The sequence below is a fragment of the Meriones unguiculatus genome, chromosome 19, assembly GCF_030254825.1.
Source record: "Meriones unguiculatus strain TT.TT164.6M chromosome 19, Bangor_MerUng_6.1, whole genome shotgun sequence".
Lineage (NCBI taxonomy): Eukaryota > Metazoa > Chordata > Mammalia > Rodentia > Muridae > Meriones > Meriones unguiculatus.
Genome location: NC_083366.1, coordinates 36,572,501 through 36,590,220, shown reverse-complemented (window position 1 = coordinate 36,590,220; position 17,720 = coordinate 36,572,501). Strand labels below are relative to the sequence as shown.

The following is a 17,720-nucleotide window of genomic DNA, read 5'->3' as shown; positions in this document are numbered from 1 at the left end:
GGCCAAGAGCTGAGTCATGTTAGACATTTGTCACTGCCTTGAGAATGCCAAAAACCAAATGAATTAAAAATCTGGTGGCCTTTAAGCACAGTAACATGGCCTTTTCAATTGCCAGAGGCTCCTCTTACAGTCACTGTCCTAAGAAATGTCATTACCATATGCTGCAGACAAAGATTAGGAATGTATTTTTAGGCTCTTCCCACTGAATGTCATGGCTCACGTCTCCACGTTGTTTCATACCACAACTCCCAGGTAAAGATTGACAAGAGTAGACTTCTGACTTTTTCAAAATTTATTGTCTCTAATATGGAATACAAGACACAAAATTCAATAAAAAAGGAGGCTACTCAGATTATCTAGAGTGGAGGTTTTCAGGGATGTAGCTAGTTCAAGAGTAACACAGCCATGGGTAAACGCTGCAGGCTATGTGTTCTAGAGCTGAGATGCTTCAGGCTTCTGGGAGAAGAGACTAGTGGAGAGGATGGAATCAGGAAGAAGGTGTGCTCAGTTATTCTGGAGTTGCTTAAATTGCTTGTAAAAGTATGAAAACTTTCCTGCAAAGACAGGACGATATATCCACGTGACATTACAGAAGTCAAAGCTAGCAAGGAAACCCAACTGTTGCACCACTACTCATTTCCTTAAGACCTCTTTTTATTGCCACAGACAGCAGTTCTTCTGAACAGAGAAAAGGTGATGATGCCCAAATAGATCGCACTCTTGAGGAGCAGGAGGAAGTAGGTGTAGTAGGCAGAGGTGCTTGTGAACTGAACCCGCAGTGCATCTGAAAGAGGTCTTTAGTTAGTTCCATCTGGTGGGTTTTTTTTTTTTAATGGCATAGCACATGCTACTGAGGAGGGAGTAATAGGTGTTAATTTCTGATGGCTTACATTCAGGAACAGCCCTCCCCACCCAAACCTGAAACTCAACACTCTCCATTCACAAAAGAACCATGGATAGGGAGACTGAACTTGGGAGGCAGCTTGTCTAAACTCATCAGTGCCAGTAGCTAGAGCATTACGAGACGACTTCAAACACTCAGGCTTTACTTTTATCATGATTCTTTGGTGGTTAAAAATATACACATATGAGTAAATGAAGTCCTTTGTTAGGGTACATCACTGTACTGTTCATTAAATTCACTTATACTTGAGCTGGTAGTTCACTATGCTGCTGTGAGGTCCAGATAGTCACATATTAGTTGTAAATATCACTGTCTATTCCGTAACACCCAGGAAATCAGATATTTTTTTAATTAATTCAAGGCAGTTCAAACATTGTTATAATCAAAGGAAAAGTGAAATTATGTGGCCCAAAGGCAAACAGATACTAAAACTTACCATTTTTATCTTGCCAGCAAGTTGTAGGGTTGGTACTCATGGCAACTACAAGAAATGACAGCAAGAATTTGTTAATTACTGTGTACATTATTTGACAGTCCTCTGTGTGATTATGAATATGGATATATCTACAGGTAAATAAATACATAGATGACCTCACATGGACAGATGTATATTAAAATATGAGCCCCATGATTATATATAATTATATAAATTAGTATCATTATATATAATCACATGTTCTGTTTCTGTATACAGAGAAGTAGAGATTCAAAAAGGATATATTTTCCTTTTTTTAACCCTAAAAACATACAGTAGACTGTCTAAAGCAATCTTCAGAGAAAAGCAACCACCTCTTTCCAAATCAAGCATCTTCCCAATGCAACTGTTGAAAGTTCTTTATCCTTGTAGAGACTGTGGGTCCCAGAGGATAAACCCACACAGTGAAGAGCAAGAGGCTCACAGGTTTTATATCTACTCACTCCTCACAGATTCAGAAAGTCCCTGGAGCCTATTGTTCAATACCAGCCATTGTGACATTTAATGACTTGCAAGACTATGAGACCCTCTGAGCATTCAGTGCTCTGCCTGGATCTACAGCCAAGCAACTCACTGAACCAAGGGGATCTTTTGGGACCTTGCATCTGGTGTATTCTGAGTAATTTGGAAAGAGTATGTTTTCTCTACTGTACAGCCCCCTGCATTTTTTACTCCTTCTCCAGCCACACACAACACTGTTTAGGCCTACACGTGCTAGTACAGAAAGAGCTTTCTGAAATGCATCGACATAGCAGGGGATGCATTCATTATGAAGACAGCAACATGCTTGCAACCAGTATCCTCACTCAATCTTTGGCTCTAATTTCTATCTGAAAGTGATACATACAACAACAGTAAAAACCAGGAAATGTCAAGCCCACTTTTTTGGTGACAAACTTTGATTCTTTCATTTAAATATTTTGTTAAATAAGGCACCAGTTTCTAAGGTACTGGTTTTGGGAGGTTGAACTTTGTACATGGTAAGATTAAACTTTTCTTGTTTGCCAGAACATTCATGATGTCATCAAAAGTGAAACCTTTACTTTAGCATTTATTTTGTTCTTAGTTGCTTGTGGTTTCAGTGTACCATTTCTTTTAATTAAATTAGCAATCCAAATACACAAATACATACATATAGCCATTATAGTCATAGATGTAGATATTTTAGATAATAAAGCTAAGGCTTAGAAAGCTTAAGAAAAAATACAAGGTAAAAATGAATGCAGTGGTCCCAATAAAGAGCATGTTAATTTTCATGAATACATTGTAGAAAAAGGTTGGGTATTTTCAAACACATTTTCCATAAAGCTAGATTTCAAAGGCTATAGGCACATACCTTTCTTTATTGGAGGAAAGAAAATTTCCTGCTCAACTCCTCTTTGGTTGTACTCATGTTTGACAATACATCTGTGCTCTTTATGCATTGATTTTTCAGTCACGGTAAGCCAGCTAAATTTCATGTATGTGTCACCAGTCTTCAGTGTGTCTCCTTCCTGGGAATCCAGGACATTATCTCCATTTTTTTCTTTCCAATATACCCTTATTACATCAGGGAAGAAGTTTTCAAGGAGACAAAGGTATGTCCCAGCCTTTTGGAGATTTGTTTCAGCAGCAGAAGGAAGAAAAATGGTGGGCTTGGGGGATTTGTCTGAAACTAATTGTTTATCTGTAAGAGAAAGTAGAAAACTAATAAAGATAATAATAATGATAGTAATTTGTATTAGTGAGACAGAGTCTCATATAGTTCATTGTAGTATTAAACTTTCTTTGTACCTTTGGATGGCCTGAACTACTGATCCTCCTGCCTCTGCCTCTCAAGTGCTAGGATTACAGACCAGTAAATCATACATGCACCACTAAAACCAATCACTTAAAATAATCGTTACATAAACACAAAAATTGAATGGTTAAGGACGATTTTTTTCTCACTCACCATTGTTTCCTCATGGAAACAATACATTCATGCTGTATAGTTAGATGGGAAGATGAGGAGACCCTATTGCCTTTATGGTCAATGTACAGATAAAGATTTGTTATTATTTATAGCATGCTGCCCTGCCCCACCCTTTGTTTCTTTGCTATACAATTTAGTACCACTCACTGTTCATTTATCTGACTGTGTCATGAGCCATACATTTTTTAATATTTCAGTGGACTAGATGTCAGGAGGTAGCTTTGAACTTTTTTTTGTAACTGTGTGCCATCATTTATATATGGTATATTTTCCACATGTCTGCTGCTATGGTTTGGACAATTGCCACATGTTTTCTTCATATTTTCACCTTTGGTTCTCATATAATCGTGCTGTTCTCATGCCCACATCTGTCTTACTTTTAGAAACTAAGCAAAATTCGTCCATGTTCTCTAGGAATAAGTGGAGAAGCCAGAGTTCCATGTCAATGTTCAAAGCCCAGCATTATTCACAGCACACTTGACTGAGGAAAAAAACTAGGTGCCAGTCTATTGAGTCTATTGCCTTCTCGACTGTATAATAAACCCACACCAGCATCATATGCTTTAATAATGGCCTTCCATACATCACATGTGGATGTTTAATGGATGTTCAGGTGTCTGCAAGCATTGATAGGATGTTTGCACAGTGCTCTTCAGTATCAGTATTTGTTGTAATTGTTAACTCTGGAAAAGTGCTTTAGGAAATCCTGTTCGTCTTCTTTCTAAACGTTACCACACTCACTCCTCTGTCGCCATGCTTTGCCTTCCCTCAATTACTTTAAAAACATATATCCTCATGTCAGAAATAGTCCCTGTTCCCCTTACTAGGGAACCCACTTAGATATTGAGCTACCATGGGCTATATCCAAGCAGGGGTTCTAGGTTCTATCCATCCATGGTCCTTGGTTGGAAATAGTCTCAAAAAAGACCCCTGTGCCCAGATATATTAGGTCCTTGAGGAGCTCCTGTCCTCTCCAGGTCATACTAACTCCCCGTTCTTTCATATGATTCCATGCATTCTGCCAAAGGTTTGGTTATGATTCTCAGCATCTGCTTTGATACACTGCTAGGTAGAATAGCCACCTATGACACCACGTTTTGTTCCTCCGCAAAAGATGGAAGCACACCCCAGTGATTCAAGTCATAGCAAAACTACTACATGAGTTTAGGGTCCCTGAATCTTCAGAGTCCAGGGACAACATGATGGTCTGGAATTCTTACAGGAATAGGGCTTTGGTCCTGATTTAACCGATTCATAACAAGTTCTCAGACTGAGCAAATCAAACACCTTCTACATCTTAGGTGCTTCATTTTTCATAAAACATCTGTTATTGTAAATCAGTTCAGCCTCAGTATATCAATTAGGCAAGATGAAAAAACTGATTAAAAAGAGTAAAGTGCAGAGCTTATTACTGTGATCAACATGGCTGCTAGCAACAGCAACTTCTTTTCTCTGACTTGCTCTTGTCATTCCATGGGTAAAAGCTTTGCTCTTAATCACAGAAATGGACGTTTGGTTTCCAATTAAATTTAAGTCAAATAAGGAGAGAAACAGATGTCTCTCTGCTCACCATCTATGGCCTACTTTGCGACTGTATACCTGTGTTGCCAAATGTACCATCACAAGAAATCTGCTTTGCTAAGACAACAAAGGGAGATGTGGTTAAGCCTAGACTGTGTGTCAGTGCACGGAACACTTTGTTTCTGCTGTCCAAAACAGTGGCTGTGCTCCCAATCAGCAGCACAGCACGTGGAAATTGGATATTTTATTGAAAGTTCTGGTACAATCTGACTTCAGTCAGCTCAGGCCAGACTCTGTTCTATCACTGCTAGCATGGCTCTTTCTTGAAAATTGACTAAAGAAATAGAAGGAGGCTGGTGCTGATGCCTGCCTGACCTCATAGGCTAAGAGTCCTGATGTGCATGGCATCAAAGGTTATGATTTAGTGGCATTATCAATGGGTTTGTTTAATGGCCATTATGTTTCTTAAAATAAATGTTAGAGACAACGTCTGCTCAATATCCACTCTCCTTCTGAAGGATATGTGCTTTGAAATATTTTTCCAATTTTTTAAAATTTCCTCCTGTGTGTATGGTGTGTGTATATGGACCTGCAAGTTCCTGGGTGTGGAATCAGGCACACCCTTGCCATATGCTTGTGTGGCAGTCAGGGGACTGTACAAGGGGACGGCCTTGCTTCAGTCCTCATCTTCCAGTTGGTTTTAGAAAAGATCTCCTTGCTATTTACCTTTCAATAGCCAAGTGTAGCAGGTCCTGGCCCTTCTGGAGCTTTCCCTGCCTCAGTGTCCCACCTTCCCTTAAGAGCACACATGGGTTCTGCTGTGCAAGACTTTAGACTGACTGAGGATTCAAACTCAGGTCTTCTTCATGCTTGTGCAGCAAGTACTTTACCCACTAAGCCACCTCCCCAATGTCTTCTCTAGTTTTACAATGGAAAAACTACAGTTCCACATTTGGCTAAGGCTGAGGATCTGGCTTGCTTCCATGTATGTGGACCTATCTGCATTGCCCCCGTGGCACGCCTGGGTTGGCTACCCAGAGGCTATTTAAGCTGTGGGCTGGCTTTCCCCAGGGTCAGATGATTGTTCAAGGTTCCTGAATAAACTGCATTGAGAAAAAAAAAAAAAAGAAAAGAAAAAAGACAGGAAACAAAACAAAACCAAAAAAAAAAAAAAAAGAAAACTGGTGAGTTCATTACCAGTCAATAAAACGAGCTGAGCTACATTTTATTTTAACCCCTGAACATAAAATTGTGTGCTTCTGTCTCTGAAGGATCTTCAGTTACTCTGCGCTCCTTGCTCATGCCTCTCCAATGCCGGGACAGGAAGAGCACAGCCTCCTAGACATGATGACCTCTCTGGACATCATGGTCAAACAAGGAACAATTTCAAGGATGCGGAGACTGGAGCATGCAGCACCTGAACTCCAGCCGCTCTCCTGCTTTACCCTGCAGAATATAAAGAAAATGTTCCCATAGACATAAGCTCTGTGCCTGGGTCAAACATTCGGATGAATTTACATGTAATAGCCAACATCTGAAATTAACTGGTGGCCATGGAAAACCCTGACAATATGTTGTTTCTATTTATATGAATATGTAAAATTGGCTTTGTTGATATAAGTGGAGACAAAGCTAAAATGTAGTCACAATGCTTCTAATGGTAATCATGAATCTAAGGACTCAGCACACTCTGCCTTGGCGTTTGGGTCATGTTCACATTCGTTGAGAAGTCTTAATTTATTTTTATTTTTCAGGATTCCCAGATGTTTCTGTATCTCCTCCCTTAAAGGGTTGTCATTTATAAATCAATTCTTGGCCTAGAGTGCAATTTAGAGTTAATTGAGATTTCTTTAATTTTCAGAGGGAAATAAAAAGTAATCACATATTTAGGCATAACTACTAACAATTAAAATGAAGGTATTCTTATAAAAAAGTCAAGTGTCAGAAATTGAGAGTAATAATGATAAAGTGAAGATGTAAAACAATGAAGAGTCTTTTTCATGGACACTGGACAGAAGTAGTTTGCATGAACTACAAATCCTGAGAAATCCCCAGGCAATATTTTGAGAGTCAGTAACATAAACTGTGATTGCTAACAACCTACCCTACAAGGCTTTGGATGAAAAAGAAAGAGATTCATTCATGTTCTGCAGTAATTTACTGTGAATCATGATCAAAAACATTAATAATTATTTCACCATTTGCCTGGTGAATATAGTACTAAGTTGTATTTCAAAATACAGAGAGGAGCCATCAGCAAAACTCCATTCTGAGGATTCTCTCTTAAAAGACCTTTTACAACAGTATCTTGAAGCAATAATTTACACCAGTAACATACACACATGGTCCTCAAAATAACTCTCACTTACCCTTTGTGTATGTAAATATTCTAACTACAGAGTTTCAATGTTTTCTGGAGGGAAGGAAGAAAGCATTTATAAAGTAGATTTTGGTTGTCATATACAGTAATCTGTCCTGAAAAAAAATGATTCAGGCTAAGAATGTTGTACCCATATACAGTAACTCATAGTAGGTTTTCATTTTTTTTCCTACAACCATACATTTACTTTTCATCACCAGAATAAAGCAGAAAAAAAGTTACTTACCAGAGGGAATTACTATGAGCTTAGTTCCTTCTGCAAATATCTTGCTCCAGCCTGAGCTATCACAGTGCTCACAGCTTCTACAAAAATCTGAGCCTTCTCTACACATTCATGACATGGTAAAGAGGCTAAAAATTTGTCCGAATAAACTATCTTCTGGGTTTCTTAGAAAGACACTGATAAATTGTATGGCATCTGATAACTTTTAAGTTTCTTTACAAAGTAACCTCATCCATTATCACTGGAAGCAGTGATAATCAAAAATCACCCACAGAAAATAGAAGGGATATAGTAAAAAAAAAAAAAAAAAAGAAGAAAGTTGGGCTAACTGGTCCACCAACTGCTTATTTCTTTTTCTCAAGTAACTAGGAAACATATTCTAAGAATTGTTTTGTTTTTAATTTCCAGGAGTTCAGGTGTGTTGAAACTGCTCAGTGTTTGCATCAAAGGAATGTGTTTTCTGTTCTCACGAGCACAAATGTTTCTTCTTAGGAAGAGGGACATCTTTCTGAAAAGAGGAAGCTCTTTAGTAATTTAAAATAAAAATGTGCCAAAATATTTGAAAAATATTACCCAAATTCTATCTGTTCAAAAACTGACATTATTAGTTGGCATCAAGAATAATTATTTGTAGTCATGTCAATGAAAAATGTAGTCTGTCGTGCCTTATTAGAATACGGAAGGCTAGATGAAAATTATGTCTGCAAAGTGTTACGAAATTTATTATTGATTGATTGCAAATAGTACTTTAACTGATCTTATTTTAATTTAATTCCAATTTTTATTACTCAGACCCGTGATTAACCTTTTGTACTGACATTCTTTCAGTCCCTGTTCTGTACTTTCAGTGCTTGTTCCAAGAGCATGAGTAGGATTATCAGAAGTCTTAAGACTTGCCTGAATTTATAGAACCATAAACTAACTTAAATACAAAAGAATAACTGATGAGTGATTGCAAAATAGCTCAGTTCATAAAGGCACTTATTGTCAAACCTAATGATCTGCATTTGATTTCTGGAACTCACATAGTAGAAAAATTGCTCCATTTTCACCTCTCTGAGTTCCCAGTACAGGTGAGGACCATAGTTTATCACAAACACTTCAACTCTGGACATAGAAAATAACTTCATCTATAAGATTCTAAATATCACAGGGAACAAAAACAAGTTTTGATTAATGGGATCAAATTAAAAAGGCTTCATTAGTGAAACAACAATCAACAGTGTGAAGAGACAGCCTACCGAATGGGAGAATGACTCTGCCAAATACTTATCTGACAATGGATTAGTATTTAGGGTATACAATTAATTAAAAATGAAGTTGAATAATCAAGACATGCACTCCAAAGTCTAGTCAACAAAAGTCAATGAAATGCAGACATTTGTTTTCTTTTCTTCTTTTTCCTTCTTTTTTTCTTTCTTTTATTTTTGGACTAAATCTTTCATTTAACATTTCAAAAATACTAAGTGTCTACAACACTTTATTTTTGTATGCAAAACAGGAACAAATTTTATTAAAATTACAGAAAAGGTGAGAAAGTAAAAGTTGAAGAATTGGAAAAGTGAGACATTCTCCTGAGAGTGGGAGAAATTTCCAAGAGAGGAAAAAAAAACAACCGCATTCCCTGTCTAAAAAATTTTATAGAGCCGTGGAAGAAATTGGACACAGGCTAAGGTAATTGTTATGAGATTGTTTTTTAACCTTCTAAAATTTTTGTTTTATTTTATTTAATCATGTTACAGCCTGATGCCAGCCCCCTCCCTCGTCTCCTCCCAGCCCTGCTCTCACACCACTTTCCTCCAGTCTCCTCTCTCCATTTCTCAGGGAAGGAGATACCAACCCACCCTGGCACCTCAAGCCATAGTAGAGCTAAATGCTTTCTCTTTCACTGAGGCCAGAAAAGGCAGTCCAGCTTGGGAACGGGATCTAAAGACAGGCAACAGCATAGGAAACAGCTCTTACTCCCATTGTTAAGGTACCCACATGATGACAAAGCTACACATCTGCAACATATGTGTAAGGCATCTAGGTCCAGTCCATCCATGCTCTTTGGTTGATGGTTCAGGCTCTGTAAGCCCCCATGAGCCCAGGTTAGTTTTCTCTGTAGATCTTCTTGTGGTGTCCTTGATCTCTCCAACTCCCTCAATCCTTCCTCCCACTATTTCACAAAACTGCCCTGAGTTCTGCTATTGTTTATCTGTGGGTCTTTGCATCTGTTTCCATTAGTGGCTGGATAAAGCCTCTCAGAAGACAGTTATTCCTGTCGGCAGTCATGGTGGAGTATAATTAATAGTGTCAAGGGCTGGCTCTCTCCAGTAGGGTGGGTCTCAAGTTGGGCTAGTCCTTGATTTGCCATTCCCTCAATCTCTGCTTCATCTTTATCCCTACTTTTTTGGTAGGCAGGACAAATTTGGGGTCGAAGTTTTTATGGGTGTGTTGCTGTCCTCCTCCCTCCATGGGAAGTCCTGCCTGGTTACAGGAGGTGACAACTTCAGGCTCCACTCCTACACTGCTAGGAATCTTAGCTAGGGTCATACCATAGACTCCCAGTCCTACCCCACGCCCCCGCCCTGTTCCAGAGATGATTTACTCCTTATTTCCATTCTCTCTCAGGTCCTCTCCTCCATTGCCGCCTACCCTAGTCTCCCCAAACCTGTTCCCCAACCCTGTTACATCCCCACCCCAGCTCCAACCCAGCTCCTTCCCTCCATCTACTTCAGATGTCTATTTTATTTCCTCTTCTGAATGAGATTCAAGGGTCCTCCCTTGGGCTGTCCTTGGCTTCTTTGGATCTGAGGATTGTAGCATGGTTATCCTGCACATTATGACTAATGTCCACTTATAAGTGTGAACATACCATGTGTGTCTTTCTGGTCCTGGGTTGTGTCACTCAGGTTGATATTTTCTAGTTCCATCCATTTGCCTGCAAATTTCCTATCTTTGTTTTAAATAGCTGAGCAGTAATATTCTACTGTGTAAATATACTACATTTTCTTTATCCATTCTTCAAAAAAACTGGACTTTGAGGGACGTCTAGGTTGTTTCCAGTTTCTGGCTATTGTAAATAAAGCTGCTATGAACATAGTTGAACAAGGGTTCTTGCTATATGGTGGAACATCTTTTGGGTATATGAGCAGGAATGGTATAGCTGGGTCTTGAGGTAGATCTAGTCCCAATTTTCTAAGAAACCTCCAGAGTGATTTACAAAGTGGTTGTACAAGTTTGCATTCCCACCAGAAATGTAGGAATGTTCCGTTCCTTCACTTTTTCGCCAGCATGTGCTATCGCTTGAGTTTTTTATCTTAGCCATTTTGATGGGTGTAAGATAGAATCTCAGGGTTGTTTTGATTTACTAAGGATGCTGAACGTTTCTTTAAGTGCTTTTGGCTCTTAGAAATTCCTCTGTGAGAATTCTCGGTTTAATTCTGCACCCATTTTTAATTGGGTTTTTTTTGTTTGTTTGTTTGTTTTGTTGGTGTTTAATTTCTTGAGTTCTTTATATATTTTGAATATTAGCCTTCTGTTGGATGTAGGATTGGTGAAGATCTTTTCCCATTTTGCTCTTTTGTCCTACTGACAGTGTCTTTTGGCTTGTAGAAGCTTTTCAGTTTCATGAGGTCCCATTTATTAATTGTTGGTCTTAGTGTCTAAGCTGTTCTTGTTCTGTTTAGGAAGTTATCTCCTGTGCCAATAAGTTTTATTGTGGCTGTGTAAAGTTTAATTTCACTTTTTCACATTCAAAAATGACAATTTTCATAATTTAGAGAATTCAGACAATTTTTTTTTCTGATTAAAATGATACCACATTCCAAGTTTTTGTTTAGTTGCCTTTGGTTTTTCTTGTTGCTGTTGTTCTTTGTTTGTTTGTTTTGCTTTGGTTCATTTTCTGGAAATTATCAGACTTTTAATAAAATCTGTATTTGAATAATTTGCAGAGATTTCCAATAAGAAAATAAATGAGTATAACATCATCTATAAAAAATAAACATAATATCTGACATGTTCGAGAGAGAAGTACTTTTCTACAACATTCACATTCTTAGTGTCTATCATTGCAATCCCACATATCATGTCATGTATGGAATGGCAGGTGTGTTCCTGTGCAGAAGAGATGGTCATGAGAAAGTTCTGGGTCTGTCTTTTTGTATATACCCGAGGGCACTATTTGGGAGAGGACAGGCCATACTACTCATGGCAGGGGTTTTCCCCTTAGTGATTTTACTACTGTTTTTATTCTTGCATTTTTATTATCTAGTCTGTGAAGGCTTTGTTCATATTGAACATGTAACATGCTACTTACTACATGTGTTATAGAAACTCCTCTATATATGGAGTTCTCATAAGCAAACACTCCGGATGAAAGTCATTGCTCTTTTTGGCAAATATGAAATATTTGTCTGTACCGAGTAAGGATTTGTGACATGCATTTGTGTAGAAATGTATAGTCAGTTCAGCTACAAAATTTTTCTTTCTCCATGTTCCAGGATGACAGGTCCGGATTCTAGGCTCCTGGTAGTGATGGAAAGAAAATTTGTAGAGAATCTGCCATGAACCATCATCCGTATATTTACCTTTCAGCTGTATATATAAGTGTTATGATCAGTGGAAATCACGAGTCTTTCAAAGTGGGCTAGAATTTGAGTTCAAGATTAAAGATCGCAGACTCTGGACATTCACCCTACACTAGTGGAATGGGAAGGACGCTGTGGCTGGAACTGTGGGTCAATGCCTGGCCAGTATCTGTCAGAAGATCTGCATCTGAAATGAACATCTACAACACTGGATGCCACTTTGTGTGAACCACATGGTTTACTGCAGCAATAAGAAATAGAGGGATAGCTGATAAATACATTTTAAGAGCAATGCTACCTGTACATGTTAGTGTGACGCAAGCAAGCATTAGGGTGGCCAAAAATAATGAACAATGTGTGTTTTTAAAATGAGATGAGGTTTGAGCATTTTACCATGAAGAAATAATGAGTTGAAGAAATAGATACATGTTTATCTTAATTTGAAGCTTATGTGTTGTGTGAATGATTTTAAAAAATCACATACTACTACCTGGATATTTACAGATTTGGGTCACATGTATCAGTTAATGAATAAACTCAAATAAAAAAATGTTGAAAAAATTCTTCTGTAAACTCTTTAAAATTTGTGAAATCAGCACTCAATATGAATGATATTTCATGTATTTCTTCTAAGAATTGTCTTGGCATTTCTTTAATTTCTAGTTACAGGTCTGCTGGTTGTCTGTATGATCGGAAATTTATGTAATGAAGGAAAGTAAGCAGTATTTACTTAGAGTGGTGGGTGATGTGCCCTATGATCCTCGCTAGTCAGGGATTTAAGTGGTCGGGTGCTCATAGTATAGATAAAAATAAAGTGAAACAGTGGGTAAACAGAAGAAATGCTGAAGAAGAGACCCCTCAAGAACTGAATCTAGACTAACTGGAGTACCCACACTAACATGTTACTTGTTTTCTGTTTTCTTTCAGCTGTGTAAGGGGACTGCAGCATCGATGGGGACATTTGGACTTTGCCAACCTGAATCAGGCTTATGTGGTTATCGCTGTCATGGCTGTTAGTTACTAGGCAGGGTAGCCCTGCATCTGTCTCCCTGGACCTACACACTGTTGGGTCATGACTCTATCCTAAGTGCCACCACAGTTTTGGGAGTGTCAGGCTTTGTTCTAGTTGGGGTTGTCATTCTGACAAGTAAAACCACAATTCCCAGGGTTCTATCACCTTTCAAACCCACATTATAGAAAGTTCAGAGGAGTGGGTTAGGGCTAGAGAGATGTCTCAGTAGTTAGAAGCCCTTACTGATCTTGTTTTTTGGTGTTGTTTTGGTTTTTTTGTTGTTTTTTTAAAGAGTTTCCAGTATGCGGTGAGGATGCTCACACTATCTATAACTCTAGCTCTAGGGAGTTAGACAACTCTCTGGCCTCCAGAGCACATGCACACACACAACAACAACAACAAACATGCATACACACACACACACACACACAAGTAGTAATAAGAGAAACATTTGAAAAAGCAGAGTTGAATCTCATTTGTTTGTTCTTTTCAGTAGGGAGGCAAAGCATGCATAAGCTAAAAGAATAAAGGAAAACAAAAACAAAACCATGTTGTCCTCTTCAAAACACAGCTGCACCTTTGCCACAGAGGGCCTGGGGAACAAGGGCTTGAGAAGAAATAACCAATATTTGGACACTGGCATCAGACAGGAGTTGGAATCACGTTATTTGGCTGCTGCTGAGACATCTGATGAAAAGCGTTTGCCTAGAACACAGTTGCCCACGTTTGCTGCCGCTGCCCTCATTCTCTGGTAAGCTTCACCGTGCCTAGAAAATAGTTGCACAGGTTTTGTTTTTGCTGTTCTCATTCTCTATGTAAGGTTCATAGATGTTGGACACAAACAGACTATATCTATTTAACAAGACACACCAGGTCCAGGCCACCAAATTTGAGGCAAGCCCATGGCCTCAATTATGAGAGGTTCATGTTTTCACAGTGTGAAGTAGGAAATATAAGTCTTGTACTAAGGATCCTTCCAGAACTGGCAAAGACTTGGATAAGTATACTCATGAAGATGTTATTCTTGGGATCCCTCGTACTGTATTTATGCCACAAAAGCTCTTCCAGGTATTGAGACTTTAGAACCAAGAGAAAGTTGCAGGAATGAAGATGGATAGGTAGCCATGGGGGAACAGCATGGGGATGAAGAGTGTTGAATTCATCTGCCATCTCTGTCCATCCCCTTTTCAGTTGTGTGGTAGTGTCGAACTTGGATTATATCAGCCAGCCCAGATTGGGGGTCTAATGGGGTAGGGAAGCCACGCATCCTTGCTGCAGTGTCCCTTTGAGTAAAATGCAATCTTGCTAAAAGAGGTTTATCTTCAGTAGTGGCCATAAGGAAGCAGGGAAAGGGACTGGATGAGGATGGAAACAGATGATGAGCTGCCTCTCTGGGTCACTGGATTGGGACAAGCCACTTGCCTTTTCTGGTCTTCAGCTTCCTCATTTGCATTGGCATCTTTGAACAAAATGAGTCCCAAGGAAGCCCAACACTTGTAAACCTCTGCAGGAGAGCACTAGGACTCTTGGTGGTTTTGGGACTGTGAGTACACAGCCAAGGATCAGAGATAGAAAGGTTTTCTTTTAATTTTAAATTTGTTTTATTGTATCTTCAGTCCTTAGTGTAGATATTAGCCTTTTTTGTTTGTTTCTTATTTTTATTAATTACAGTTTATTCACTTTGTATTCCCCCTTTAACTCTCTCCCTCCTCCCCTCCCAATCCCATCCTTCCTCTCCCTTCTCTACCCATGCCCCTCCCCTAGTCCACTGATAGGTGAGGTCTTCCTCTCCTTCCTTCTGATCCTAATCTATCAGGTCTAATCTGGAGTGGCTGCATTGTCTTCCTCTGTGGAGGATAAACATACTACAATCTGTACACCTGAAGAAACTAATCAAGGAGGACTCTGGCTAAGATGCTCAATCCCCATTTAGAAAGGCAAAGAGATGGATATCAGAAGAGGGGGAAAACAGGGAACAGGACAGGAGCCTACCACAGAGGGCCTCTGAAAGGCTCTACCCTGCACGGTATCGAGGCAGATGCTGAGACTCATAGTCAAACTTTGGGCAGAGTGCAGGGAATCTTATGAAAGAAGTGGGAGATAGTAAGACCTGGAGAAGATAGGAGCTCCACAAGGAGAGCAATAGATCTAAAAAGTTTGGGCACAGGGGTCTTTTCTGAGACTGATAGTCTGGCCAAGGAATAGTCGTGGAGATGGCCTGGAACACCTGCACAGAGGTAGCCCATGGCAGTTCAGTGTCCAAGTGTTTTCCATAGTAGTGGAGACAGGGACTGTCTCTGACAGGAACTGATTAGCCTGCTCTTTGATCACCTCCCCCTGATAGGGGAGCAGCCTTACCAGGCCACAGAGGAAGGTTTTCTTACAGGTTCCTTCAGATGCTGAGACACTGTGAGATCCCAGCAAGCACAGTAGTACATAGCTTCGTCTGATTTAATAACATTATTAATTATCAGGTAAAAGGTACCATCGCTCTTCTCATCTGTTTCAAAGCGGGAGTGGGGATTGTCTTGCTTGTAAGTCTTGGATGAGCCATAGAAGATTCGTTTCAGGGGCTCCCCTTCTTTCAGTTGGTACCAGTGCACAATGGTGTTCTGGAAGGGGACTCCAGAGAGCTTGCAGCTTATATGTACCGTCTTATTTGGTTTCCGGGTAAAGGACAGCTGATCCTGAGAGATCCAGGAGTCGCCATCTGAAAAGCAAGGAAGAGAAATTAGAGATTTTCAAATTATTTTTAATTCCCAGTTGGCTAAGCACACAAAGATGATGAAAGAGGAAAAGTTGCGAAGTTAACTTACAAGCGCAAGCCAAAGAGAGAAGGAAAACCCAAGGTACTGGCATTTCCAATGGCAGCTGGAGTGAGTTCCAGAGTCAGTGAATAGGACCTGAGTTTGCGACAGTGGATTGAGGGGCAGCCCTAGCTCTGTAGGGGAGGGATAGGAAGGAGGGCAAAACTTATTTCTGAGCTGGTGAAGGTCCCTCCCAGTGAGCTGTGTTTCAGGGTCATTTTATCATGTTCCTGGTGCAGAGAAAATATCAGGTAGCAGAAGACATCATCAAAGCACCTGTTATAACAGCAGTGTTATCTTTCTCATCCAGAACTCTCCCCCAAGCCCTTACCCCTGTTTTCCTTAAGTATTATTTCAGTAACACCTCTCCTTGACATCTTTTTCACTCCTTAAGATTTTTTAAGCTTTTTAAAAAAGTTTTTAAAATTTTATTAATTACACTTTATTCACTTTGTATCCCCCATAAACCCCCACCCTCCTAACCTCCTAATCCCACCTTCCCTTCCTCTTCTTCACTCATGCCCCTCCCCAAGTCCACTGATAGAGGAGGTCCCCCTCTCCTTCCTTCTGATCTTAGTCTATCAGATCTCATCAGGAGTGGCTGCATTGTCATCTTCTGGGGCCTGGTAAGACTGCTCCCCCCTCAGGCATAGGTGACCAAAGAGCAGGTCAATCAGTTTATATCAGAGGCAGTCCCTCTTCCCATTACTATGGAACCCAGTTGGACACTGAACTGCCAGGGGCTACATCTGTGCAGGGGTTCTAGGTTATCTCCATGCCTGGTAATTGGTTGGAGTATGAGTCTCTGGAAAGACCCCTGTGTTCAAATTTTCTGGTTCTGTTGTGGAGTTCCTGTCCTCTCCAGATCTTACTATTTCCAACTTCTTAAGATTCCGTGCACTCTGCCCAACAGTTGGCCATCAGTCTCAGCATCTGCTTTGATAGTCTGCAGGGCAGAGGCTTTCAGAGGCCCTCTGTGGCAGGTTCCTAATTTGTTTCCTGTTTTCTTCTTCTGATGTCCATCCTCTTTGCCTTTCGGGATGGGGATTGAGCATTTTAGTCAGAGTCCTCCCTCTTAAACTTTTTTTTTTTTTTTTGTAAATACTGTGGATAACTATGAATGGTCTCATGGGCATGGAAGAAAAGTATAATTATTACACATAGTAGTGGGTGATATTCTTCACTGTCTTATGTGTATGCACAAACAGTACACTAGTAGTCTGTTTTGACTTGATAACTTTAAAATAAGAAGCAGCTTAATGAAAGACACCAAGCTATGATCTTGTGAATGAAATCCTATTGAGGAAAAACATCATTTCTTTGACCCATTCATAATTAACTTCTAAGAATTAAAGCTCTGCTTTAATTTTCTTGAAAGAACAATAAAGACCTGGTTTCCTGAGTTTGGGAATGATTTCACTTGAGCTGAGATAGCTCACTGAAGTAATTGTGTTGTAATGTGAAAGGCTGACATTGGTTGATCACTACAGAATCTATCAGCTGAGACTTCAGGAGGTCCTCACATCCTGTGCACTTGGTGTCACTGTGGCTCTGCGCTGAGAAACTCTGCTTCCTCTCCTCAGTGAGCACTGCACTTTGGCTTCCTTCCCAGGAAGCTTCCATAGGTAGGGAAGCAAAAGACACGAAGGGAGATAGCCCAGGGATGGGACGAGAAGAGGTTATGAGCTCCTGGTGAAGGAGACACTGCACTGGGCCCTTGGGCTTCTGGTGAGATCAAGCTCAGAACACAAATGCAGCCTAAGAATGCTCCGCCATCTTAGTCCTGTGTCTCTGGGAAGTAGGAAGAAGAGATAATTTTATGCACAGGTAGGATCAGGCTGGATAGCTTCTTTTGAATGGCAGTGGTTTAGTC

At 39.9% G+C, this 17,720-nt stretch overlaps 2 gene segments (V, D, J or C); both read right to left on the bottom strand.

Moving 5' to 3' along the window:
• Positions 1–274: 274 nt before the first annotated feature.
• Positions 275–17,720, bottom strand: part of LOC110562155 (T-cell receptor gamma chain C region C7.5-like) — a 22,636-nt gene continuing 5,190 nt past the window's right edge. The window contains 4 exon segments of the C gene segment in view: positions 275–784; positions 1,341–1,385; positions 2,716–3,045; positions 7,461–7,523. Of these exon segments, the coding sequence occupies positions 642–784; positions 1,341–1,385; positions 2,716–3,045; positions 7,461–7,523 (581 nt within the window).
• LOC132649278 (probable non-functional T cell receptor gamma variable 11) lies at positions 14,825–15,984 on the bottom strand. The segment is given in 2 exon segments: positions 14,825–15,750; positions 15,857–15,984. Coding segments are annotated over 2 exon segments (399 nt in total).